Here is a 25312-nt window from a genome sequence, read left to right on the forward strand (position 1 = left end):
CCTCCTAACTAGATACTCTGGCTCCAGTCTCGATCCCCTGCCCTGTCCCTGTCCCTGCATCTTCCATTTAGCTGCAAGAAACATCATCCAATACCTAGATCTAACTGGGTGATTCTGCTTAAAATCATCCCATGGTTCCCCATTGCTGATAGAATGCCTGACTTTTTTTTTTTTTTTACTTGCAATATATGTCACTTTATTTTCATTATCTTCAAAGATAAGAGATGGAACACAACGAAACTGTCCCCAAGCCTCAACCAATTAAGTTCTCTCTCTCTCTCTTAATTTTTAGTTTCAGTTCAATGCCTGACTTTTTAACAGAACACTCGGGTCCCTTCGTGCACTGCCCCAGGCTCACCTCACCACCCTCAGCCTCTCAGTCAGCCTATTCCCATAACAGAGCACAAGCAAGTCCATGACTTTCTGGCCTCTGGGAATTTGCACATGTTGTTCTTTTACCTAGAATGCCCTTCTCCCTTGCTCCCTTGCTGAACTAATTCTTCGAATGTTGCCTCTTCATAAAGAACTCTCCTGATGCCTCCCCCTCCCCCCGATAGAATGTGCTATCCCTTCCTCTGTTCTATAGCACAAAGGTCTTCCACACGATGCGAGCCTTTATCACCTGAAAATACAAGGTTTGTTTACATGTCCGTGTCCCCCACTTCACGGGGCACCTCGAAACTGAGAAGCATGTTTATTCTTCTCCTTAACCGTCATCATCAAAGCTAAGTGCCTCTGCGTACAAAGCACAGGAGCTTCACTTACACCGGCTCAGTCCTCAGACAACCCTGCCGCCATTCCTATTTCACACACCGGGAAACAGAGAGACCGGGTAACCTGCCCGACCGAGGTCCCGTGGGCCAAAACACAGAGGAGTTGGGATGGCAACCCAAGTCATCTTGGTTCCTACACCTGTGTTCCACACTCTACCATGAGGCAGTGGTGCCTGAAACACAGGCACCCTAGGCTTGATTGGAAGGTGGGGACAGAGTCAGAAATCCCACCTTCTTGGTGCCATAGAGGGTCTCCAGCAGTTTCTCCTGTGCAGACTCAAAGCGATGGTCCAGGCTTGAGGTTGTCTTCTGTACCAGGTTCCAAATCAGGTAATTGTTCAGGATGCTGGCATTCAGACCAGAAGGTAAGGAAAGGGCAGCTGTGGTACCATTTCCACCCCAAATCTGCTCCATGAATGTGCAGGCAACTGAAGTCCTGAGAGGCATATGGAGGAGCTGTCCCAGAATCCCTCTGTCTCACCCTGGGACCACACACCTGCCTGCAGAGGTTAGCTTGGAGCCAGGTGTGGGAATAAAGAGTGTAAATGGACCCCCTGAAGCCCCAGCCTAGGGGAACGGCCTGTAGACATTCTCTTTTGTTGTTTGGAAGGTCCAGGGCCTTGTCAAAGGTTGCTCTGTGTCTGGCTGTGCCAGTCCCCATGCCCAGTCCCTGCCTGGACCTGTGTGGAGCTCTGAGCCCCACCTCCCACCCTTTGGGCTCTTCCCAACCTTGGTTCTGTGTGGTTGATGAGCTCTGACACCTGCTGCAAATAATCCGTCCCATACACCACCACGGGCTCAGAGTCACCCAGCTCCAGTGGTGACAGCAGGAAAGACAGAAACTCCAGCCAGTTCACGGAGGGTGCCAGGCCCTACAGCCAAAAAAAAAAAAAAAAAAAATCTCAAGCCTCCTTGCCTGCCTGGCTGCCAGCAGACCCCTCCCCCATTGATATGCTGGAGGCTGGGAACCTTTCCCATTGCCATGGCAACATCTAGTAGCTGCTTGGTAGCCCCTTCCCGCAATAAACCTTTTTCCAGGCCTGAATGCTCCTTGATCTGGGAGCCCAGTCATTTACTATACAAGAAAAACCAGCCTATATAATGTTCAGTTGGGGCACAGATATTCAAGTATTTTCACAACAGTTGATAAAACCCAACTTCCCTGACACCATCCAGGGTCCCTACAGGGGGACCTTCAGAACCCCTCCACCCCCTTATCTAACCTCTCCATCATCCAACTAAAGAGTTGGTTCCTGGCCCAGTAAGGGCCCTCCAGGAGATACTTCTAAATTTCTTTTGATTGTTTTGTGGACATCTTGTACAAATCGTTACAGATTTTTAACATAATCCCTCTATGCCTCCCCAGGCAACATGAAAGGGGACCAAGGGATGGCCTAGTGAGAGGTGACCTAAAATGGATAGTAACAGTGTAGCTGGGAAGCTCAGAAAATCAAGCAAATGAGGAAAGGACCGGCTGCCTCAGGAGGACCACAGGAAGGAGAGCTGGGAGGCCTGCTCTAGGGGCTGCCCCACCCCCAGCGGTCCGTGCTCCCCCTCCTGCCGCACCTGCAGTTCCGCGATGCTCATCTTGTGGTAGATCTTCTCCTCATCCCGCCTCTGGTCCTGGGGCACGGTGATGTTGGCCAGCTGGACCTCCAGCTCCAGCACCTGCCGCATCTGCTCCCGCGTGGAGTCTGGGCGTCCACCCAGCAGCATCCCCAGTTCCTCCATGTAGTCCAGGTAGGCAGTGAGGACCTGTCAAGGCCCTGAGTCACCCTTGGAGCCCAGCAACAGGTCCTGCCCAAGGCTGAGGGGGTCTGTTCTGGCCCCCACCTCTCCTTACCATCTCTTCTGCTGACATTCCTCACAGAAGCTTTCTTGGACAATCACCTTTTGTTTCTGTCATACTGCTTACCACCATCTGCTAGGATCATGCTGATTTATTTGTGTACTTACTTATCATCTATTTCCCCAAGGACAAGGCAAGTTCAGGAGAGCACCGTTGCAAGTCACAGCAGCTTATTCACCCCGCCACCCCAGGGCCTAGAACGGGGCCCAGCACGGAACACGTGCCCTGCAAATATTTGTCCGGTGGGTGGACCTGCTTTCCACACCGCTCTGCCTTTTCGTTTCCTAAAGCCCTTCTATCCTTTCAGCACCTCAGTGACCACATGCCTTCACCTAACAGCTGAGTGGACCCCACCGGGAATTTGGTCCACAGTAGCTTTGAGGGTCTTCCATCTCCCATCCAGCCAGGCCTCAACCTTGCTGCTTTCTCAGCTCCCTTCTAGAATCCAGCAGGGAGAAAGGTGCAGAAAAATACATAGTGACCACAGGGATACACATGTATCAGACTCTGCTGGGGCCCTCCAGGCAATGTATCTTTCTTCCCTCTCCCAGCAACTCCATAGAGTGGATATTAGTCCAATTTTTCAGATGAGGAAGCGAGCTTGAAGAGGTTGCATGACTTAACCCCTTGACAAACTAGCAGATGGCAGTGTCCTAATGTGGCTCAGGCCTGGTGGTTCCAGCCACAGCCCCAGGGCTCCGTGGGCGCAGGGCAAACTCATGCTGCTTTAGTCCCTGCTGGTACTCAAGCTCCAGTGAGGCGGGCTGTTTTCTCTGTCCTCCACAGTGGCCGCAAGCTCTAGTACAGCATCTGGCACATAGTAGGTGCTCAGTAAATATTTGTTGAATGAAGAGATGAGCACCCGGCCAATAGACCCTTAGCACTTCTCAGCACCCGCTCCTTGGGGCCCTCCTCTCAGTGCCACTACTCATTCTGCCTTTTAAGCCCCATCTGGTCTCCCTCACTCGCTGAAGGCCATTTCCTCTTCTACTCATCGAAAACGACCAGGTCCCTTAACATCCATTCCCTCTACTTCAAAGTCTGTCTCCCGCCTCTCTTCTCCTTGCTGCTGGTGTCAGAGAAAGAGATTTGAGGACCAGTCCCAGTCATCCCAGCTCCTGAGGAGTTGGCCAGCCCAGCCAGTCATCCTGACGCTGCCCTGCCGCCACCACCCTCACTTGTCCCCTTCTTTCCCTGCCCTTAGCTGAAGACTTACACTGAGACTTCCCTGAACCCGTTTTATTCCTCAGTTTTTATCCTATGTGAATCTTGTATGCTGCAGCTTCCCTCAGATGCTGGCACAGACTTCCTGCCTGAGACAACCAGCAACACTGAAGGGCTGAACTGAAGCTTTTTCCCACCAATAGCCAGTTGGCCGAACCAAATTCTCTCCTCTCCTGACCCAGGTGATGCTGAACCACACACCTGTTCCTGCCCCTCCTTTTCCATTTCTTTTGGGATAAATGCTAAATCTGATCCACAGTGTCCATGCATAATATGAATCTACATATCTGTCCAGAAGGACCACCCCCACCCCGGCAACACACACACACACCCTGTATTCCCCTCTCTGGTCCATCAGCGGGTTATATGACCTCCCACCTTGGAACCTTTGCATAAGCTCTTCCCTTTGCCTAAACCCTCTCCTTTCACAGCAGCCTGCCCTTATCCCTGGACAAGGCTGGTTGCCTGTGACACTCAGTCTGGAAATGTCAGGCTGGCCCTCTGTGATAGTCCCAGCAACTGCACATGGGATACGCCGAGCCACTTCATGGCTTCTCCCCCACTGAGAGGGCGAAGGCCCTGTCTTGTTTACCACTAGCCTGGAGGAGGGTCTGGCTGAGGACAAAGGACTCTCCTTTGTATAGTACTCCAAAGTGGCCTACCTCACCGGATCTCTTTCTCCCACTGCCTTGAAAATGCAGGAATATGCTTCTTTCCCTTCTGTACTCTTGTCCAGCCTCTCATTTCTCCTAAGCCTTTGTTTACATTTTTAAGCAGATGCCCCACAAGCCCTCAGATCCCTCCAGCCTCGTCCTCTTTCTGGAACTTCACCCGGCTTCCACAGCCATCTGCGGACCTCACCAGGTAGACGGTACCCAGGTTGCTCACAATCACACATCTAAAATGAGGGATTCCCTCTCCCTGAGTGCCTACATGAGCTTGCAACCCTCCTTTCCCCAAACAGGCACCATAGGAGGTAAATGCTACGATCCCCATTATACAGATAAGGAAACAGCTTCACCTTGCACCAAGCCACAGGGCTAGGATAAAAATCAAGGTCTGACCCCAGAATCTGCCCTTTTCCTGTGATGTCACACTGTCTCCTCTTCCCCAGTGTGCTCTGAGCCAGTTCTTCCTCCGGGCACCCGTAGTTCTTCCACGACTCCTCCATTCTGCCATCACTCAGGCTTACAGCCTCATCTGTCTTTATCTCTTCCTCCTACTCCTATCTTTGAACACCCAGTCACCTGCAATTCAGGATTTGCCCTTGGTTACGTCTTTTGCATCCTCCCCTTCATAATATTCCCTCTGCCACTTCCCACATCTGGGCACTTAGAGACTCAGAGATTAAAGTACTACTGACTTAGCTCACCTCCAAGCTCCCTCTCTTGCTTCTACTTGTCACACCAAGCACTGCTTACTGGGTTCTCCCTTCCTGCTCTGGGAGGCCTATAAAATAAAACTCAGTGTTTCATGGTACAGGATTCCACAACTAGTTCCTACCCACGTGTTCAGCCTGTCATCTGCTTTGAGCACCACATTTTGCCACAGTGGACCCCTTCTCATGGCCCAAACATGCCTTAGGTTTATCCTTCTTCAAGACTTTGTTTACACTCTTCTCGTTACCCAGCATGCCCTCAGCCACTCTTAGCTACTCTACACAGCCTGGTTCAGATGCAATCTCATCAGGAAACCCCCGGCCACCTGGGTCTCTCCTGAGGCCTAGAGACCCCCTTTGAGGCTGTTCTCAGCTATCTGGGTCCATGAACCCATCTCCACTGAAAGGTTTGTGTGGCAGTGGCTCTGCAGGTACATCTCAGAGCTGCCCCGTGACACCTGGCACACAGTAGGTGCCTAGAAGAAGGGGAAGGAAGGAAAGAAGGGGAGAGGGAACAGAAAGAAAGGGGGGAGGGAAAGCGAGGAGGGTAAGAGGAAGGCTGGGAGGGAAGGAGGAAGGAAATGAAGGAAGAGTGACGGGGGAAAGAAGGATGGAAGGGTAGCCGGCTGACTAGGCGACAGGACAGGCTCACCTTCCCCGCTATGACCCTGGACAAAGGGAAAAGTAAACAAGCATCAGCCCAGCTCAACAGAGGGGTGGGTGTTCTGAGGATGCTCCTTACTTTCTCATTGGCGGTCCTGTTTAGGTAGTAATCTCGAGAGGGGAGAAAGAGCCCAGATTGGTCCACCTGCAACAGCAAGTCAAGAGAGTGAGCCTCCCCCCAACACACACCTGGACTTTTGTCCAGGGGATGGAGCCACCCCAGCCTGCCTGTGTCACAGGGAGGAGAGTCTGGGCTCAGCAAATGGTCTGTGAGTCCCTCCCAACCCATCTCCAGACTGGTACCTGGATAACATTGCTGTTGGAACTCTTGGAGTCAGCACTGACATACACCGTGAAGAAAGGGGTGGCCCTGTAGGTCCCTGCTACTGCCTTCAGCACTTCCATGAAGTTGTCCTGGTCCCAGGGCCCGGTAATGTTCCAACCACCGATCTGAGTAGAGACCACAGTGGAAACTATGGCACAGGGGCCCCCAAAGCTTTCTGGGGCCACATCCTCTCCCAAACCCTATCCTGGCCTCCCTCAGGGGTCCTACCTTGTCAATGAGGTCTCGAAGTGGCTGGGCTCCCAGGTCTTCAATGCGCTCCACCTGCAGGCAGGAGAGGTAGAAACGCTGTGTCTTCCGCTCAGCTTCGCTGCTGGAGTTGAACGTGGTGTTTTCTGCAGGGGAGAACACAGGTCCAGTCAGCAACTATGCCAACCGCTGACAGGAGTCCTGGGCCCTTGCTTGGTCCCTCTCCTCGCCTTGTGACGGGGCAGTCCTCCTAATGTAGAGCCAGGAAAACTGTCTGAAACAGCAAAGCGTGACTTCCTCTCCCCTGCCCATGGAAACCCTCAGAGATCTCCAGGCAATCCCTGGTGCCACCCCACCTCAACTGTGGTCTAAACAGAATTCAGAGGACCTACTCAGAGGTCTGTCCCCACAAATCCATTCCCACCTCTCAGGGTCCCCCCGCTGTCCGCATTCCCCACCCCAGCAGAGTTTGCAGTTGTCCACTTACTCGTTCAGTCCCAGACATGTACTGAGTACCTAAATGCAAAGCCCTGTTCCAGGTATGAGCTTTACTTGGCACAGTGCCTCCCGGACAGCCCCACTCACCCAGCAGGTGCTTCAGGATGGCCTGGTTCTGGTCCCAGAGGCTGTTGAAGGTGTTCCAGCGAGAACGCCCATCAGGCAGAGGATTTCTCTGAATCCAGCCTCCACAGGAAAACTGGTAAAAGTCCTCACACGGACTTACCCCACGGTCCAGGGACTCCAGGATTTTTCCAGCCACTCGAATGCAGGCCTCTGTGAGGCAAGTGCTGTGGGATGGGTCTGTGGCAGGGGACATGGTGGGTGGGGGTGCAGGAGTAGGTAACTGTCAGTGAGCCTAGGAAAGGCAAATGCTTTGGGAAGGGTCATGACAACAAGAGGGTTGAGAGGAGAGAGAAAAGCTAGGGGAAGACTGGCCTGACCACAATAAACCTTAGCGGCCCTTGAATCCCCAGAGCCCCCATAGCTAGGAGGGCTGGTGACAGGTGTGGGCCCACCTACCTCTGTGGTACTGGACCCCCAGGGCCACTAAGCAGCCCAGCAGCAGTGCAGCAAGCAGTAGGGAGACAGATGCTAAGACCAACTCCAACTGGGTGTGGGAACCCAAGAAGTCTCTTGTCCTCTTCCGGAATCCCACCTGGGGAACACAGAGTGACAGTGAAGCTAGCAAGCTGCCAGTGGGGATCCAAGATCACAGAAGGCCTCCCAAAGGGCGAAGACACAGGCAGTTTCCAGAGCCATGGAGCAAAGACGTTACAGGGCTTGACTTTGGGCACAGGGGCAATGAGGCAGTCTGAGCTGAGTCGGGAGCCCGCTTTGTGCAAAGTCATGGCATACAATCGCCTCACCATAGTTCTAGCGCAGAGGCCAGAGATGAAGCTGAGCGGGGGCAGGTGACCCTCCAGGGCAGCCCAAAGTTCTGGGTCTGCCAGGCGTCAAGTCAGGGCTGGGGCCTGGTGAGAAAGGGGGAACCCCCTTGCCCACCTCCACAGCGTCCGGGGAGGCCCCGCCCTCTACGGGGGTCTCAGGTGCGTCTTCCTCCCGCAGCGTGGTCCGTTTGTACTCCATCATCTGCCAGACAGTCGGGGGCGCCAACCGAGGTCAGGCAGAGAGGGCCCTTTGCCCACGGCCCTGCCCCCGTGTCCCTGGCCTGGCCTGGCCCCCTCCTGTCCGCAGGGAGGATCCCCTCTCTCCTGCTGGACTCTCCGGCCTGGGGCCCCTCCGACCCGCGCCCCCTCCGGCGCGCAGCCCCTTCTCCGCCAGCCCGAGCCCCTGCCGACTCCTCCTGCACCCTCGGCCTCAACTCCCCCTACACCCCGCCCCAGTGCTGTCCCCGGAGCCTGAGGCCCGCACTTACGTTGCCGCCGCCGCCTAGCTCGCGCAGCGCGACATTCATGGTGGAGTAGGGGCCGGCGGCACCTTAGGGTTCCCGGCAGCTGGCCCTCGCCCAGGCCGCGGCCTCGACCCCCGGCCCGGTCCCGCCACCGCGCGCCATCACGGCCGCTGTCGCAGCCCCTCGCTCCGCCGCCGCCGCCCCCGCCTGCCGAGCCCCCTCCCGCCGCGGCGCCGCGCCCGGGGATGGGGGGTAACGTGGGGGGAGGAGCGCGCCCGCCGCTGCCCGCCACCCGCCCTGCGCCCGGGCGTCACTCCGGTGCCCGAGGCCGCCCTCCGGCGACGCCGGGACCCCGCTCCTCTTCAGAATCAGCCTGACCCCTCCCAGCAACACCCTCTTGCAAGCCACCCATCATTTCCATGCCTTTGCCCCCAGGCCCGCACGCTGGTGATATTTTTTGGCCCCCAGTCCCCACATTGCAGGCCTCCCCATCACCCTTGAACACCTTTAGGAAATGATGCTTTCGAAAGGAGCATCTGCCCCCGGCAGTCCACACAGCCCCTCTTCAGCCGGCACTCACACAGAGCAGGACTCGGGGGTTGACCCACATACGGGGTCTCCACACGGCATCTACCCAGAGAGCACACAGACCCAAAGGACGCAGGCAGGCACTCAGCCCAACACAGGGTCCACACGCACAGAGTACATGCCGCACACTCACCCTCTATACCTCTACAAGGCCCCCAGAGCCAACACACAGACTACACACACAGCACACACACCTCACCTCACCCACACTCTGACTCCACTCTTCCCTGTTGCTTTGAGACTGCACTTTCACTCCCCACGATAATCGTTGTCATCAGATCATCTCACAAAGGGAGGGTTACAGATGGTGACAAATTGGCAGGGAAAAAAGCAGCTATGCTCAGATATTTAAAGAAAAGACGTGCTAACACTTCTAACTTGAGGAAAGCAAACCATTTTATTTGGGAGGTTTACAAGAAAAAAAAAACCGAGCAATATTTAACTGAAAGGCAATAGTGTGGTATCTATGCATGTGCCATCTGCCTTCCATATTGTCACTCCTTAATCAGTCCTGGTGCTATTGCCGTCTGCTGCACTGAAGAGTGCCTAGTGGGGTGTGTTTTTTGGTTTTTGATTTTTTGTGGGGGGTTTTTGGCCAGTTTTTTTTTTTTAAGTGCCTCCTCCCTCCTCTCCTCCCTCCCTCTTCCCCCAACAGAGTACATTAATTTGACCTGAGAAGGCTCAGGATGTTGGCAAATCCATAATCCATTTCTCAACACTCACCTCCATCCTCAGCTTGCTGCATGAGGTTCTGACATGGGCTGTTCTTGTGGCTGAGAAAGGATGGATGATGAATTGATCAGGCTGAGAATGTTGGATTGCTTTCTTTGGCACTTACACACACACAGACACACAGACACACACATACACACACCGCCAATTGCATGTTCTCAAACAGGAGACAGTACAGTATTATAGGTAGGCTGAAAGATTTTGGATTCTGACTCAATGTCTTCACTTGAAAAATTGAAATAAAAGTAGTCCCCATGTCAAAGCACGGTGTCTGGCACACAGAGGACACTCACTCAATGTGTAAGCTGCTATTTTTGTGTTATTGGAAAGAAAGGACAATCGTAAGGCTGTTATATTTCCTCCAGGTAGTAGGTTCATTAGGTGTTCTCTGAGCAAGAGGCTTTCACATTCAGCCATACTGGGGTCTGTAGCAGCAAGGCCTTGGGATCGCCACTTGGGACAGGTTTTTGGAGTTGTTCATGTTCACTCTGATGGCAGTGTGGCATCGCAGCTCTCACCTCTTTCCTTTATCACCCCCAAGGCTAGATGAAGGGGACCACGGCAGTGGGGACAGTCTTGGCGGGTGGGAAATCCCACCATGGCATGGCCAGGGTAGTGTAACCAAAGCTACTACATAAGAACTTCCTGGCAACAGACTCATTAGAAATAGTCCCATGGCTTCCCTGCCATGATGGAAATGACACATAGCCCTTAAGCACATGCCAGCGACTGCTGTAAGGACTTTACATCCGGGTGCTCATCTACCGTCATGGCAATTATGAAGCCATTTTATGGATGAGGAAACTGAGGCATGGAGAGGCTAAGAGTCACATGGCTAGTAAGTAGCAGAGCTGGGATTCCAACCCAGGCAGTCTGGCTGCTTTCTGGAGAGCACTTTGGCAGCAGGAATCAAAAGGAGGACACACTTCCTCCCAACATTAGTTGCCAGTCTTCCATCACATTTTCTCTGCAAGGGTCATGGGGAACACATCAGTTTTCAAAGCTAGACAGACCTGGACGCAAATCTGGGCTCAATTCTTGACCAGCTGTATGATATTTATCAAGTTACTTGAAAGCTCAGACCCTTAATTTTCTTCATCTGTAAAATGGGAATAGTCATCAGTGTCTCAGAGAGTTGCTGTGACAATTACATGCAGCCACTTAGGAGAGAGCCTGGTACCTAGCTTTACAGTGTTCTCAGTTTCACTGGACTTAAGCTAAATGCACATTTCCTTTCCATGTCTCTTTCCTGATTCAAATCATGTATTAGACTCATAACTATTTCTGATTACATGTTAAATATCCTAGCATGAGAGGATTAGAGGTTGCTCTATTCTATAATTTTATTTTCTTTCCTCTGTGTTTATCATCTTTGTCTCTTTTCCTCTCTCTCATTCTATTTTTTTTCTATCTTTTCTGCTCTTCTTTTCCTCTTCCTAAAATGATCTTTCTTTTGCCCCCCCCCACCTAAACTGATTGTGAATTGACAATGGTCTATATGCTGAACTTACAAGGACAAAGTAGACATGAAGATAACAAAACACATTAATGTCCAGTGTTGACAAAGATGGGAAATATGAGCACTGTCTACACTGCTGGTGGCTTAAAAATTGATATAACTTTTTTGGCAATATGAATCAAAAGGTATAAGTGTGGGCGCCTGAGTGGCTCAGTTAGTTAAGTATTTGCCTTTGGCTCAAGTCATGATCCCAAAGTCCAGTATCAAGTCCCACGTCAGGCTTCCTGTTCTGCAAGGAGTCTGCTTCTCCCTCTGCCCCTCCCCCAATTTGTTCTCTTAATCTATCCCTCTCTCCCTCAAATAAATAAATAAAATCTTTTTTAAAAGGTTGTAAGTGTATATACTCTGAATCAGAAAGTCTGATTCTGGGAAATGATTCCAGGAACTAAGCATTATCTATAGGATGTTTGTATTAGTTAGCTTTTGCTGCAGAACAAAACTCCCCAAACTTTGTGGCTTAAAATAGCAAACATGTATCATTTCTTATGTACTGCAGGTTGATTGGATGGTTCTTCAGTTCCATGTCAGCTCAGCAAGAATTGGATGGTGTAGCTGAATGGCCTCACTGCCATGTTTGGGCTTCAGTCGGGATGAGGGGGCCCTGGCTCTATGTGGTGTATCCTTCTTCAGTAGCCTAGCCCGGGCTCCTTCATATCATGGTCTCAGGATGCCCAGAAAAAAAAAGCAGGCCAACCCCAGTACACAAACAGTTTTCAAGCCTCTGCCTGCCCCACATATGCTAATGTCCCTATTGAGCAAAATAAGTCATATGGTCAAGCCCAGATTCAGGGAGGAAGAAATAGAATTTACTCCTTGATTGGAGGAGCTACAAAATACTGGGACCATTTTTTCCCTACAACATTTATTCATCACAGCACGGTCTGTAATAACAACAAAAACAAACAGGGGTGCCTAGGTGCCTCAATCGATTTAGAGACTGACTCTTGATTTCAGCTCAGGTCATGATCTCAGTGTTCTGGGATGGAGTTCCACTTCAGGCCCCCACTTCAGGCTCCGCACTCAGCGGGGAGTTTGCTTGAGGATTCTCTCCCTTTGCTCCTCTGCCAGCTCTCTCTCTCAAATAAATAAATAAGTCTTTGAACAAACAAACAAACAAACAAACAAAAAGAGTAGAGGACTGAAAAAATAAAAGAGTAGAGGTCTTGTTGAATAAATCAAACATGCATACAATGGCATAACAATGTAACATTTACAAAGAATGAAAGGAAGGATTAATACTCTGGGGAAATGTTCTCCATCTAGAATTAAATGGGGGGGGGTGCGCCTGGGTGGCTCAGTGGGTTGAAGCCTCTGCCTTTGGCTCAGGTCGTGATCCCATGGTCCTGGGATCAAGCCCCGCATCAGGCTTTCTGCTTGGCGGGAAGCCTGCTTCCCCCCACCTCCCTGCCTGCCTCTCTGCCTACTTGTGATCTCTCTCTCTCTCTCTTTCTCTCTGTCAAATAAATAAATAAATAATCTTTTTTTTTTAAGAATTAAATGGGGAGTAAAAGGGTTACAAAATCTCACTTTTGTTAAGCAAAAAAAGTATAAAAGCACAGATTTTTAAAAAGAGATTGGAAGGACAGCAAGAAAATGTTAGCATATCTAATGATGAGACTACTCTTCATTTCTTCCTTGGGCTCTCCTTAGGCTCTCCTACACAGCTGACAATTCTATTGTCTTGCACTTACCTAAGCACTTTACATATGTTAATTTACTTAATCCTCACACTGACCCAATAAGATATAGTATAGCAGTATCATTGTCCCTGTTTTACAGATGAGGAACCTAAGAGATAGGGGAACTTACCAACACACCCGACGTCACACATCAGGCAGAAGGCAGATCCTTGATTTGATTCTAAACTCCATGCTCTTAATGAGTACTATTTCTTCTGAGTCAAGTGGTTTGTCTGGGTGGGACCAGAGTGCGATGTTTGGTAAATGGACTATATCCTTGGTTTTGAAACTTTAAAAAATCATCAAAAACTTTTCATTGCAAAAACAATATGTTCAGGGCACCTGGGTGGCTCAGTGGGTGATCTCAGAATCCTGAGATGGAGCCCCGCATCAGGCTCTCTGCTCAGTGGGGAGACTGCTTCCCACTCCCGCCCCACCACACCTGCCTCTCTGCCTACTTGTGATCTCTCTCTCTCTGTCAAATAAATAAATAAAATCTTTTTTAAAAAAGCAATATATTCCATAAATATATAGAATAAAAAGATGAAATTTCACCTGCCAGGATCCGAGGACCACCCTTAGAGAAAACGATTATTAGCAGTTTAGTATGTATCCTTCCAGATCTTTCTTTTATATACATTTACATACCTAAACACACAGTGTGTAGGTGTGTATGCCTAAGTGTGTGTATATATTTTTTTCTCTATATATGAAATCCACTCCACAGTCATTATTTGGTGATACTTTGGCAGGCTTTGGAGATCTTACCCTGTCAATCCACACAGATCTGCCTTATTCCTTTTTTGTGATTTATCAGCCTCTGCTAAATAGAATGAGTCCCAGAAATACCTCCTGGTATGGACTTCCTTCAACAGGGTGAGAGCAAAGAGCTCCTAGAAAGAGTTTAAGGAAAGAGAAATATAGTCACCACAGGTGTCAAAAGATGACCCTAACATATTTGTAACAGGTTACATTTATTTCCTAGGTTTGCTGTAACAAAATACCACAAATGGAGTGTCTTAAAACAACAGAAACTTATTTTCTCACAGTTCTAGAGGTGAAAAGTACAAAATCAAAGTATCGGTAGGACCATTCCCCCTGGGAAGGCTCTAAGGAAGAATCCTTCCTTGCCTCTTCCAGCTTCTCATGGTTCCGAGCAATCCTTGGTGTTCCTTGGCTTGTAGGAACTCCTATCTCTCCTTCCTCATATAGCCTTCTTCCCTGTGTGTATGTGTGCATCAGTCCTCCTATAAAAACATCAGTGACTGGATTTAGGACCCACTCCAATACAGTATGACTTCATTTTAATTTAACTAATTATACTTGCGAAGACCCTATTTCCAAATAAGTTTACATTCTGAGGTTTCAGGTGGATGTAAATTGGAGGGGGTGGTTATTCAACCTGATACACAGGCTTAAAGTTTCCAACTGAATAAAAGTGCCACTATTACTCAGGTGTCAAAAAGCTTAGTATTCTGTTTAGAACATATAGATCAAGTCCACTAGGTTTTGAGAGACTTTCAGTTGAGAAATTCAATGTACTGTCACAAAAGTTCAAACAAACTTAATTTGATTTCAGTTGTGAAAATGAATTTTCACCTCATGGACAGGGATGTAGAACTTCAGAATATTAAGTAGAGGATCAAAGTTTAACACACACACAAACACACCCTGCATTTTTACAACATAGCTATAACTTAGGTCATTCTGTATCTTCACAAATTTGTACTTAGGTCTTTTGCTTTAATCATGATCTATCACACACATCAGGGACAGGAATAAGATTATTTAAGACGGAGCTAACCAAATGAATTCCAAGTTCAACAGTTATTTTTCCAAACTTTTCACGCTGGGAGTAGACAAGAGAATAATTTCAATTCCCCAGTGCTCTCATCTCATCCTTGGCAAGAACTCTCATGGTCCCTTTAGCACTTTCTGGTGAGGCACAGTTCATTACCTCCTGAGACAATCCACTTCATGTCAGGATGATAATTTCATCTACAAAACTGTCCTTAATGTAGGTTCTGTCATCTCCAGTGCTTCAGACCAGAACACAGAGACTCAGAGAGGTATGCATATTATGCAAACAGATGAGGAAAACTTGGAGGGATATCTATGAAAGGTTTCATGTAATTTTCTGTATTTTCCTAAAATATTACAAGTATAATGGAATGAATTTTTTAAAGATTTTATTTTTAAGTAATCTCTACACTCAAAGTGGGGCTTGAACCTATAACCCCGAGATCATGAGTGGCACACTCTACTGACTGAGCCAGCCAGTTACCCCAAAATGAATGTAGTTTTAAAAACTATAATTATGGGACCTTCAGTTCAAGGTCCCACAGAAAGTGGCAGAGCCAGGATTAGAACCCATTTCTAGACAACCTCCAGTGGGGGTAGAATTTTCTGGACTCTCTCCTAATGACCCTGAGCTCCAGCATCTCTTGTCCTTCCCGATCTCAGGGCTCCTTTCATTCCAGCTGGGCCTCCAGCTTTGGCCCTTATCCCGGAGAGCAGGATGCAGCGGAGGAGGACCTGATAGGCCTAGGCCTCTAGGTCTAGGGCCTTGAGTGAATCCTGCACAGATGTGTATTCTCTGGCACTACTCCCGTTGCCAATCCTGATTCCTGAGGGCAGCCACCATGGCATTAGCCTCTGTATCCCTGGGACTAACATTTGATGAGGATTTGGAAGAAGGAAACCCAACACCAGGCAGCTTTACTAACTGTGTGATTTGAAGGAAAGGAGGTAAAGCGCTTCAGTGACAGTGGAGAATCCCTCAGCCTCGGGTATGTACTGGATGTACGGGAGGCTTATTACCCTAATTATCGCTGTCGTCAGCTACGCCAAGTGTGGGACCTCCCCCCACCTTCCAAGGCCAGTGATTGCGCCAGAGCCCCTGCGTGCTAGCAAGCAGGTGACGCTGTTGCTGACGGCCGGCTGGGGGTACGGCAGAGGAGAGAATGCTTTCCCTTCTGTACAGCGGGAACTGTCACGTGATCCCCCGCAACGCTGGCTGGCGTACCCTCTGTCCCTCTTCTTCTGCCTCCGGATACCCACGGGCGCGCGCCGCGTCCTCAGGCGCTCCGGGCTTCCCCGCGTCACCTGCAGCCAGGGCGCCCCCCGCGACGCCGCCATTCATGCCTTCTACAGAGCGCGCGCAACCCGAACCTCCAGGGCCAGGAGAACTGCGGGGCACGCGAGGCGCTTTGAGCTAGAGTTTCGAAGCCAGCAGCGGGGGTGGGGGTCTAACCTGGTGCGCGAGCGTCGGCCCAGTTACCGAGATTCTTCCTAGGAGAGACCGAAATACACAGACTCAGGAGATGGTAAAGGTGGCACGTAGGTACGGGAGCCAAGCATGGAGACATACAGAAAGGCAGAGACACTTCTAAGAAACAGAAGTAGACAGAGATTGTGACACAAAGAGATCCGGGGCGCAGAAACAGATACAGACACAGAGAGATAGACTGATACATAGATAGGCAGACACAGACACAGACGGGGAGTCAAAGAAAAGCTCTAGAGAAACAGTTTAGGACCCAAAGACCAATCCGACACAAACGCGCCAACCGCGGTGACACCACCCACCGGCCCGAGCTATTCCCGCGTCCGCGGGTTTCGCACAGTCCATCTCACCTAACCGGTGTGGGACCTCCCCCCCCCCAGCGTGTTTCCGGAGTCCCCCCTTTCGAATGTGTCCAGACTCCTCGCTTCTGGCCCCGCCTCCCAATTCCCAGTCCCCCTTCCTCGCCTCTAGGAGCCTCCTTGCCAGACCCTCCTCCCGCCCTTTGGGTGCCGGTCTCCCTCCCGCCCCCCACTCCCCAGTCGCGCCTCTCCCGGCCAGATTCTGCACTTGTTGGCCGGTACAAATCGTCCAGCCGCCACTCCCGCCTCGTGCAGGACCCTCCCACTAACACTCGCAGCCCTCGGTTGAGTGCTGGGCGCTCTCCGGTCCGCCTCCCCGCCCGCCCCGCCTCTCTCCCTCGGCCGGTGCCCGCCCCACCTCCACCGCGCCCCGCCTGCCGCGCTCTGCGGCAGTCGGGTGCTCATCGTCATTCCGCTCTTGCCGCCGCCGCCACCCCCGCCCCCCGCGCACCGCCCCCGCCCGGTCCCCGTCACCACCTCCGCCGCCGCCGCCGCCGCCTGCCCAGCGGCCCGGGAGGCGGAGGCGCGGGGGAGGAGGCCCCGCTTGGCTCCGCAGCCCCGGATGCTGCATGACTTCATCCTTCCGCCGGCTCCCCTGCTGAGCTAGGGCCGGTCCGGCAGCTAGCCCGCCGCCCGCGCCCCGCCGCAGTCCCGCGCCCACCCCGCGCCCGCCATGTCCGAGATCCTGCCCTACAGTGAGGACAAGATGGGCCGCTTCGCCGCCGACCCCGAGGGCTCCGACCTCTCCTTCAGCTGCCGCCTGCAGGACACCAACTCCTTCTTCGCGGGCAACCAAGCCAAGCGACCCCCCAAGCTGGGCCAGATCGGCCGAGCCAAGAGAGGTATGCGGCCGGGGCCCGGAGTCGCCGCTTGACCCAGAAACCCTTCGCCGGGCGCCCCCCGGCTGCGGTTCCCCGCCAAGCGCCCGCAGCTCTTGCCGCAGACCAGCGCAGCCAGCCGCTCGCCGGCCGGGGTTTCGGGGGGGGGGTGTCCCCGCTGCAGTCTTGTGTCCCTCTCTTCCCCTCTCCCGGGAACGCAGTGCCCCGGATTCAATGCTCGCCACCTCTGGAAGTAGAGCCCTGACACCCGGGCAAGGGGGAGGGGCCGGCCGGGGCATTTGGGGCTGCCTGAAGTGGGAACGTGGGGCGACCGGCTGCTTCTTCAGGACCAAAGGCTAAGTCGTTGGATGCTTCGGAAGAACCTTCGGGTGGGAAGGGACGTCCGACTGGAGAGAGGACGGGGGGCGGGGGAGGTCCGGGGATTCGGTTGTCCTCGTTGTTTGCATGGGGAGGGGGCTCTGTTGGTGCCAGCATCGGAAGAGGGGTTCAAGAGGCGAGAGGGTTCGGAAGAGGGTTGGACTAGGTGAAGATTCTGTTTGAGAAGGGGGTCTGTCGAAGAGGGGATTCCCACGAGCAAAAGGGTGATCAGCTCGGATGGAGGAGAGCTCTGGCGGCGGGAGGGTTTGGACTGGGAGATTGAACTGCCGGTTGGAACAGGGGGCGTTCCTCCATTGGGAGGGGAGGAGGGCCTGTGGGAACTGGGCTCCGCGGAGGGTCCAGTCGGCAAGAGAATTCGGATGGGGAAGGCACTGTGGCACGGGCATACGAGGGGCGTCACTGGGCCACGGGAAATAGCTGTTCGGGGCGCGAGGACGCGGGGCCCATTCTCGCCGCCGCCGCCCCCTGAGGCCGCGCGGCTGACGCGCTTTCTCCCTGCGCAGTGGTGATCGAGGATGACCGGATAGACGACGTGCTGAAGGGGATGGGGGAGAAGCCGCCGTCCGGAGTGTAGACGCGCCGGCTCGGGCGGCGGGCTCCGGGCCCAGCCCCGCAGCGGCCAGGAGCGCGGGCCGGCTATGCGGCTGCCGGCGCCCCCCGCCCCGGCCCAGGCGCCCGCCGGCGGGGGCTGCAGGGCCGCGCCGCCTTCGGGTTGGAGTCGCTGCCGCCGCCGCCCGGCACTCCGGAGCTGTCCGCTTCAGCACCACGGCGGCGGCGGCGGCGGCGGCGCGGACCGGCCCGGAGCCCGCCGCCGCGCTCATGCACTTTAGAACCTCGGGCCGCAGCCCCACCCCGCACACCGGAACGGACACAGAGACCCGCGGCCCTCAGCCCCCGACCCGCCCCCTCCCGCACGGCTCCCCTGCCCCGCCCCTCTCCGGCCGGTCTGGTCCGCAGAGCCGGCTGCCGGCCGGTGTCGAACCGCGCGCGCAGCCAGGGATGTTTGGCTGCGTATTTGCATGAGCTTCCCACCTACCTGAGCCCAGCCCTCCAGGCCGCTCCCTGACTCCCACCCTGTCTGGCGTTACCCCAGCCTCAGCCTCTTTCTAAGGGACTTCCTCAGCACATTTGTATTTTTATATCCGACTCTTTGTTTACTGGCTCCCCTCATGGTTCGTGCCCCCCCCACCCCACCCCCAGTCTCGGCCACGCTCTTCTGCGCCTGGCAGATAGGATGGGTGTTGAGTCTGAGATGGAACAAGCCCCCAACATGGTAACCAACCACATGGCCAGTCTGCTCACTCTCTGGCAGACCCCTCCTCTCAAGGTATCACCTTCCAAGGTCCCAGGTCTGATTTTACCTTGGACCCCTGCATCCTGCCCCTGGGAACCAAAGTGAGGACTGCTGTGCACCTTTGGATGACACCTGTGGCCCTGGAGATGTTTTCAACCCAGGGGTGTCCTTTGTAAATGTTCTCCATCCTCACTGTACCAGGAGTGTGTGAATAAACACAGACCTCCCTGTGTGTGTGTGTGACCACTGTTTTGGTCTGCTCAGGACCCAGGCCAAGATGGCTCCAATCCCGTTTGGGGAGGGGGGCAGGTACTTGGGAGTCTCAGGTGCGGGTTGCTGGCAGGGAAGGGTTGCCAAGGAAACAAGCAGGCCAGTCTGGCCTGAGAAGTTCATTACAATGTAGCTTCCTGGGGTAAATAAACAATCTAAGCAGGATAGGAGACCAGAGTTGGAGCTGAAGCTGGGATCAGAAGCATAAAACAATCTTTTTTTTTTTTTTTTTTTTGAGATTTTTTTTTTTTTAAGATTTTATTTATTTAACAGAGAGAGATGACAAGTAGGCACAGAGAGAGAGAGAGAAGGAGGAAGCAGGCTCCCTGCCGAGCAGAGAGCCCGATGCGGGACTCGATCCCAGAACTCTGAGATCATGACCTGAGCCGAAGGCAGAGGCTTAACCCACTGAGCCACCCAGGCGCCCAGAAGCATAAAACAATCTTGATTCAAAGTCTGCACCCTCTGTTGGATAAATCCAGGCTGAATGGGGGTCAATAATAGGCCCCAGGGATGCAGGTCTCAGAGTCTGGCTGGCATATGGAGGGGATGTGCTGAGCTTTGCCCTAGGGGATGAATCACTGGTGGTTCACTATGGTAATGGAGGAAGTTGGGGAATCCAGGAAAAATGTGAGGAACCCAAGAAGGAAACCAGAAACCTGGGATCTGGGATCTAGTTTGACCGGGGCTGTATTGTTTCATGTGGGGTTGCTCCCATCAGCTCTATCTTAGGCATGAGGCCTCTGGGATTGAGAGCACCTTGAATCAAACCCTAAGCCCTGAGTCAGGAATTCCAAGTACTTGAAGAGCCCAAAGCAGAAAGGCAGGGAAGGCCAGAGGACCATGCCTCTGGTCTCACAGCTGAATGGCATGGAGGAAGTCCTCGTGATCTGAGTCCTGGAGGAAGCAGGGTGTGATGGAAGGTCTAGAGGGTGAGAGGATCTGGGTCCCAATGGCCAGCTGGGCCACAGTGAGCTCTCTGCCCTTCTGCATGATGTAAAGATGGAAGTGGAAGCCGCTGCCATAGGTTGCATGCCTCAGAGACCAGTTATATCGTGCTTGGGCATAGTGTCTCATCCGAAAGTGGGGAGCAGCTGAGGTCAATGAGATGAACCGACCTCCATGGACCAGCACCCGGCTCACCTGCAAGTCAGACAGAGAAGTCACTGGTGAGGAGTCCATCTCCAGGTTCTCAAAGGTCAGTATGGCCCCAGATACCCTTGCAGGTACCACCCTGCATCCCGTAGCTCAGGGCTCTCCATGGAAAGAGTGAGTCTCCTCTCTAGCCCTAGTCATTCCATGGAGGTAGGGCTATATTCAACCCAGGCAGGACATGGGAATGATGTCAGGAGCAGGGGCACTGCTTTCCTGTCAACTACTCACTCTTCTGGTCTGTATTACCTACCTGGAACCTGGCTGCTACCTCATCCCTATGGCAACCCAGTAGCCAATCGTCAGCACTTGTGACCCTGGCCACTCCAGCCCCCTATAATCTTTTTTCTTTTTTTTAAAAGATTTTATTTATTTATTTGACAGACAGAGATCACAAGGAGGCAGAGAGGCAGGCAGAGAGAGAGAGAGAGGGAAGCAGGCTCCCTGCTGAGCAGAGAGCCCGATGCGGGGCTCGATCCCAGGACCCTGAGATCATGACCCGAGCCGAAGGCAGCGGCTTAACCTACTGAGCCACCCAGGTGCCCCCAGCCCCCTATAATCTTGACTCAGCTTAACCACCCCCTCCTTCAGGTAACTGCAATGCTGAAGGTGACCCACCACCTGCTCCAAACTATGCCTCCTTCCAACCTCTGAGTTCTTTCAATCTCCTGAAACCCCAGTCTCCCGAAACCCACCTCTCAGTCTGCCCTCCTTTCTTGTTGCTCCCTCACCTCACTTAGCACCTGGTCCACGGTGTGGACACCCTCAGAAGACACATTCCAGGGATCTTGTTCTCCAGCTAACAGGGCATCCAGCGTGCCCTTCTCGAGCACCACGTCGAAGGAGCCACTGGGGAAGCCCAGGGCCCGCACATCCATGGTCTCCCAGCGCAGCGAGGGCACATGGGCATAGCGAGTCTGCATTGCAGCCACCACTACTGATGAATAGTCCACACTGGTCACATCAGGGAAGCCTCCAAGGAACAGCTCGTAGCTCAGGGCACTGTTCCCACAGCCTGGGGTGGGAAGGGTCAGAATGGGTGGCAAAAGGGCTAGGTTAGCTTTGGTTCTCACTTGCCCCAATTATCCATCCACTCTTGGCCGATTTGCTCTCAGACTAAACCCTCCTGTATGGAAGGAAAAGAACCACGTACAAAAAAGCACAAGCCTTTGAGTCATACAGACCTGGGCCCATATCCTGCTCTAACATTCTGTGCAGACTAGGGGCAAGTTGTTTTCATACCAGGAACTTGGAATTTCCTATTCAGAAAAATGGAGATAGCAATACTTAGCCTACATGCAGAATGTGATACGCTAAATTTAAAAACTAAAGGAGCTGGAGAGTAGCTGAAGGTGCTCTGAACTTTCGAATTCAAAGATCTAGATTCTGACAGCCATGGTGAGTCACTCAACTCCGAGCCTGTTCCTCCCTACTCAGAGTTGGGATACTATTGGCATCATTAGGACCATATCATATTATTATTAGGATACTAGTAGTACTGTCCTAATTCCTAACCTCTCAGAGAAGCTTTGATCATATCAGCCCTGGGAAGACGTCATGTTAGGGGTTACTATCCTACTTCAGTTTCCCGGGGCAGAATTAACAAGTGTAGGGGAACTCGATGGGGACACACAGTAGGGCTAATTCCTTAATGTATTAAGCACTACATTTGGGTCCTGCAGATGAATAGGGAGCTCATGCTCTGGTGGGAAGAAAAGATGTACATTCATGCAATTGCCACATATGCGATGAGTTTCAATAGGGATGGGCTGTGAAAACACATAGGATGGCTCCTGTCCCCACCTCTGGTGGGGCAGCCAAGGCTTTCACAGAAGTTGACAACCAATCAGAGTCTTGAAGGACCCTAACACTCTGGTGGGAAGTTCTAGAAAGCAGTTCCAGAGGGCAGAGTATGGGGAGAGGAGTGGAGGTTAGAGGACAGGATCCACAACACGGTAGGTGTGACTTCCTAAGATGGCATGCTGGATCTCTTGTGGTCAGTCTCAGCCTGGGAATGGAGCTGGAGGACAGTTCTGGTGGCCCCACAGGGGATCCCCAGTTCTTGGGAGTAGATTGCTTTTAATCCCCATTTGCCTCCTAAGAGGATCATGGGATCAGCTGTTAGGATAGCCCTAATCTAGCAGGGCTTGGCACTTGAACAGGGCACCCAAAAGCTGCTGGCTGGTCCTCAGCTGCCCCTTCCTGTGTTCCTCCTCAGACCCTACAGCTGAGAGATAGTACTATCTTGCCTGGGGAAACCCAGTTTGTATTTTTCACACTGGAACCATAACAAGCCTGGGGAGATATACCACATCGGTGAGAAATGAGGGTGGCTTTACAACAGACCCTAAGTGAGTTCAAGATGAAATCCCAGTGGGTTCTCTGACCCACGATCCCCTCACCATCCCACACCCGACCTCATAGGCCCTCAGAGCTCTGCGCAATGGTGGACAAACCCAAATTTCCTTCCTTTTTTCCCCTTGGTACAGGAATGGCAGCTTCCAAGAGAACTTTACTAAGGATGAAGGGAGAACAAAGACTGCCCACAGAGCCAATCATGCTTACAAAGCAGTGATTTCTCAGTAATTGAAGGCTGGCAACGAAGAAGGGGCCTGGGAAGGCCTCTGCCTTCCTGCGTTAAGCTTTAGAGAAGCAGAGCCCTGGAGAACTGAGCCACATCCAAGAACTCACGAGAGCCCAGAGCTATGTGGATGCTATCCCAATACCAAGAGACAGAGGTGTAAGCCAAATACCAATTCATTAACTTATTATAGGAAAAATAACCATCTTAGGGACTGAGCAGTTTGTCAATCCTCTCTGGTCAGTCCCTTCTCTCTCTATAGGGAATACAACTGAAACCAAATTAGGATCAGAAGCACAGAATCTAACAAGGAGAGAGAATCAGAGTTGGGTGATATTGGCAAAGCTGGGACAGCCATATGTAAGCACCTGCCATGAAGATCTTCCAGCCATAGGTACCAGACACACAAGCCCTCAGGCAGCGTACTCTGTTCTCTGGACAATCCTGGAGAGACTGTTCCCTGACTCCCATTTTCAATAACAATGATAGCTAACAGTCACTTAACACTGGGTTCTATGCTAAGCACTTTATAAGAATTATCTCAATTTATCTTCAAGGTAGCTCCATATAGAAGATACTGTTATTACCATTACCATGTTCTCAATGGGGGATAATGAGGCTGCCCAAAGGGGATAAGGAACTTTCCCAAGGTCACACAATCAGTCATAGAGCCAGAATTTGGATACAGGTCTATCTCACACCAGAACCAGAGCTCTTAAACCACTATCTCCCAGTTTTCAAGAGGTCTACTCACCTTCAGTAGTAACATTCTGTATTTAGCTACATCAGCATGACCATTAGGCTTTCATTCACATCATTCACAATGTGGCCATTTTATCAGTCTCAACAGAGTTCAGATGCCTCTCTGTGCCCATCTGTGTTGTGCAACAAGAGAAACAGAAGCTCTGGAGTAGGATAGCACCCTTCACCAATTACTTGCTCATGACAATAGTGGACCCTGTCAGTGCTCAGACTCAATCCCCTTGGAGTGCTCCTAGGTTTTGGCATGTGTTTGCTTTTGACATTTTACATCTCTGACACTTCAGGCTGAAACCACCCTCAGGGAGGCTTTGCCTATGATCACAATCCTGCTTGGCCTTTTCCCTTTCCCTGTTCCCTCACACTATTAACAATTTCTCCTGCAACCACTTTCCTAATAAATGACTGGGACATGAATCTTCACCTTCGGGTTTGCTTCTGGGGAATCCAACCTGAGACAATGACCTAGAGCAAGGTCACCAAATCCAGCCTGCCACCTGTTTTTATAAAGTTTTACTGCTACATGGCTACTATGTATCATTCACTTCCGAATTGTCTGTAGCAGCTTTTCCAGTAGAGCAGCAGTCCTGAGTAATGGTGACGGAAACTAAATAGGCTGCAAAGCCTAAGATATTTACTACCTGGCCATTTTCAGAAAAAGTTTACCAACTCCTAACTGAGAGTAAGTCTTCTAATAATTATCACTCTCCTCTATGGGTTGTTATGAGGACTACATATGTTAGAAGGGGCCCAGCACACTCTCTAGAACCTGCCAAGTGCTCAACTTAACGTTTGCTTTAGATGGAGTGTAACATAAGGTATTCCCAAGTTGTAGGTCCTGTTCTTAGATTTGGGAAATCTTACCAGGAAAGTGTTCCTCTCATTTTTAAACTTTTAAACTTTTTAAACTTTAAACTTTTCTCCCCTCTATCCAGAAAAGGGTACCTCCTGGTCTGGCAGATTTTAAGGCAGTGTTATTCTGCCAATCACTAAGCATGAGAATCAGTTGTGGACCTGTTGAAACTATAGAATCCCAAGGTCTATTTTATTTTATTTTTAAAGATTTTATACTTATTTGACAGAGAGAGATCACAAGTAGGCAGAGAGGCAGGCAGAGAGAGAGAGAGGGAAGCAGGCTCCCCGCTGAGCAGAGAGCCCGATATGGGACTCAATCCCAGGACCCTGAGATCATGACCTGAGCCAAAGGCAGCGGCTTAACCCACTGAGCCACCCAGGCGCCCCCAAGGCCTATTTTAGACCATCCCTAGACTCTCAGGGTAGGAACAGCCTTTCCAGGTGATTTTGATGGACACCAAAGCTTGAAAAACACAGGAGATTTATGGTAAATTTATAAATAAATACAATGGTTTTAAAGCAAACAATTCAAGAGAGTTTTCACCTCTGGGGAGAAGGGGTTTGGGGGACCATGCAGAAAACCTTGAATAAACATGAGGCCTTTTATGTTGCTAGGCATTGTCCTAGAGAGCTTTCATACTTAATCATTTAAAAAAGACAATAAATAAGTACTTTTATTTTTTAAAGGCCGAGAAAATAAAGGTGCAGAAATTTAGGTGTTTTTTCCCTTGATTCCACAGCTAAGATTCT

The 25312-nt window shown here is 51.6% G+C and overlaps 2 protein-coding genes and 1 long non-coding RNA gene across 13 annotated transcripts in view; 1 reads left to right on the forward strand and 2 right to left on the reverse strand.

The window, feature by feature from the left end:
* LOC116588183 (endothelin-converting enzyme 2) overlaps positions 1-25312 on the reverse strand; it is a 31142-nt gene that overhangs the window by 4561 nt on the left and 1269 nt on the right. For 2 of the 11 annotated variants that reach the window (XM_032338963.1, XM_032338956.1), the window contains exons 1-10: positions 8296-8491; positions 7923-8009; positions 7440-7575; positions 7005-7220; positions 6441-6565; positions 6191-6337; positions 5967-6032; positions 2340-2528; positions 1503-1645; positions 1005-1119 (exon numbers count right to left, since the gene is read on the reverse strand). In XM_032338963.1, the coding sequence (XP_032194854.1) occupies positions 1005-1119; positions 1503-1645; positions 2340-2528; positions 5967-6032; positions 6191-6337; positions 6441-6565; positions 7005-7220; positions 7440-7575; positions 7923-8009; positions 8296-8334 (1263 nt within the window). In that variant the 5' untranslated portion in view covers positions 8335-8491. Of the gene's footprint in view, positions 1-1004; positions 1120-1502; positions 1646-2339; positions 2529-5966; positions 6033-6190; positions 6338-6440; positions 6566-7004; positions 7221-7439; positions 7576-7922; positions 8010-8295; positions 8492-8776; positions 9013-9058; positions 9094-19887; positions 20359-21098; positions 21383-25312 lie in introns of those variants that run through there. The other 9 variants (XM_032339007.1, XM_032339015.1, XM_032339039.1 and 6 more) reach the window with 8 other exon arrangements.
* On the reverse strand, positions 12841-16365 carry LOC116588254. Its single transcript, XR_004284863.1, has 3 exons — positions 15815-16365; positions 13558-13682; positions 12841-13022 (listed from the first exon to the last, which is right to left on the reverse strand). It is a non-coding gene; the product is annotated as an uncharacterized LOC116588254 (long non-coding RNA).
* Positions 16811-19177, forward strand: CAMK2N2 (calcium/calmodulin dependent protein kinase II inhibitor 2). The gene is made up of 3 exons (XM_032339084.1): positions 16811-17276; positions 18155-18226; positions 18456-19177. The coding sequence occupies exons 1-2, from the start codon at positions 17108-17110 to the stop codon at positions 18223-18225; spliced, it is 240 nt and encodes a 79-aa protein (XP_032194975.1). The 5' UTR covers positions 16811-17107; the 3' UTR covers position 18226; positions 18456-19177.

The sequence above is a fragment of the Mustela erminea genome, chromosome 1 (genome assembly GCF_009829155.1).
Source record: "Mustela erminea isolate mMusErm1 chromosome 1, mMusErm1.Pri, whole genome shotgun sequence".
In the NCBI taxonomy this organism is placed as follows: Eukaryota; Metazoa; Chordata; class Mammalia; order Carnivora; family Mustelidae; genus Mustela; species Mustela erminea.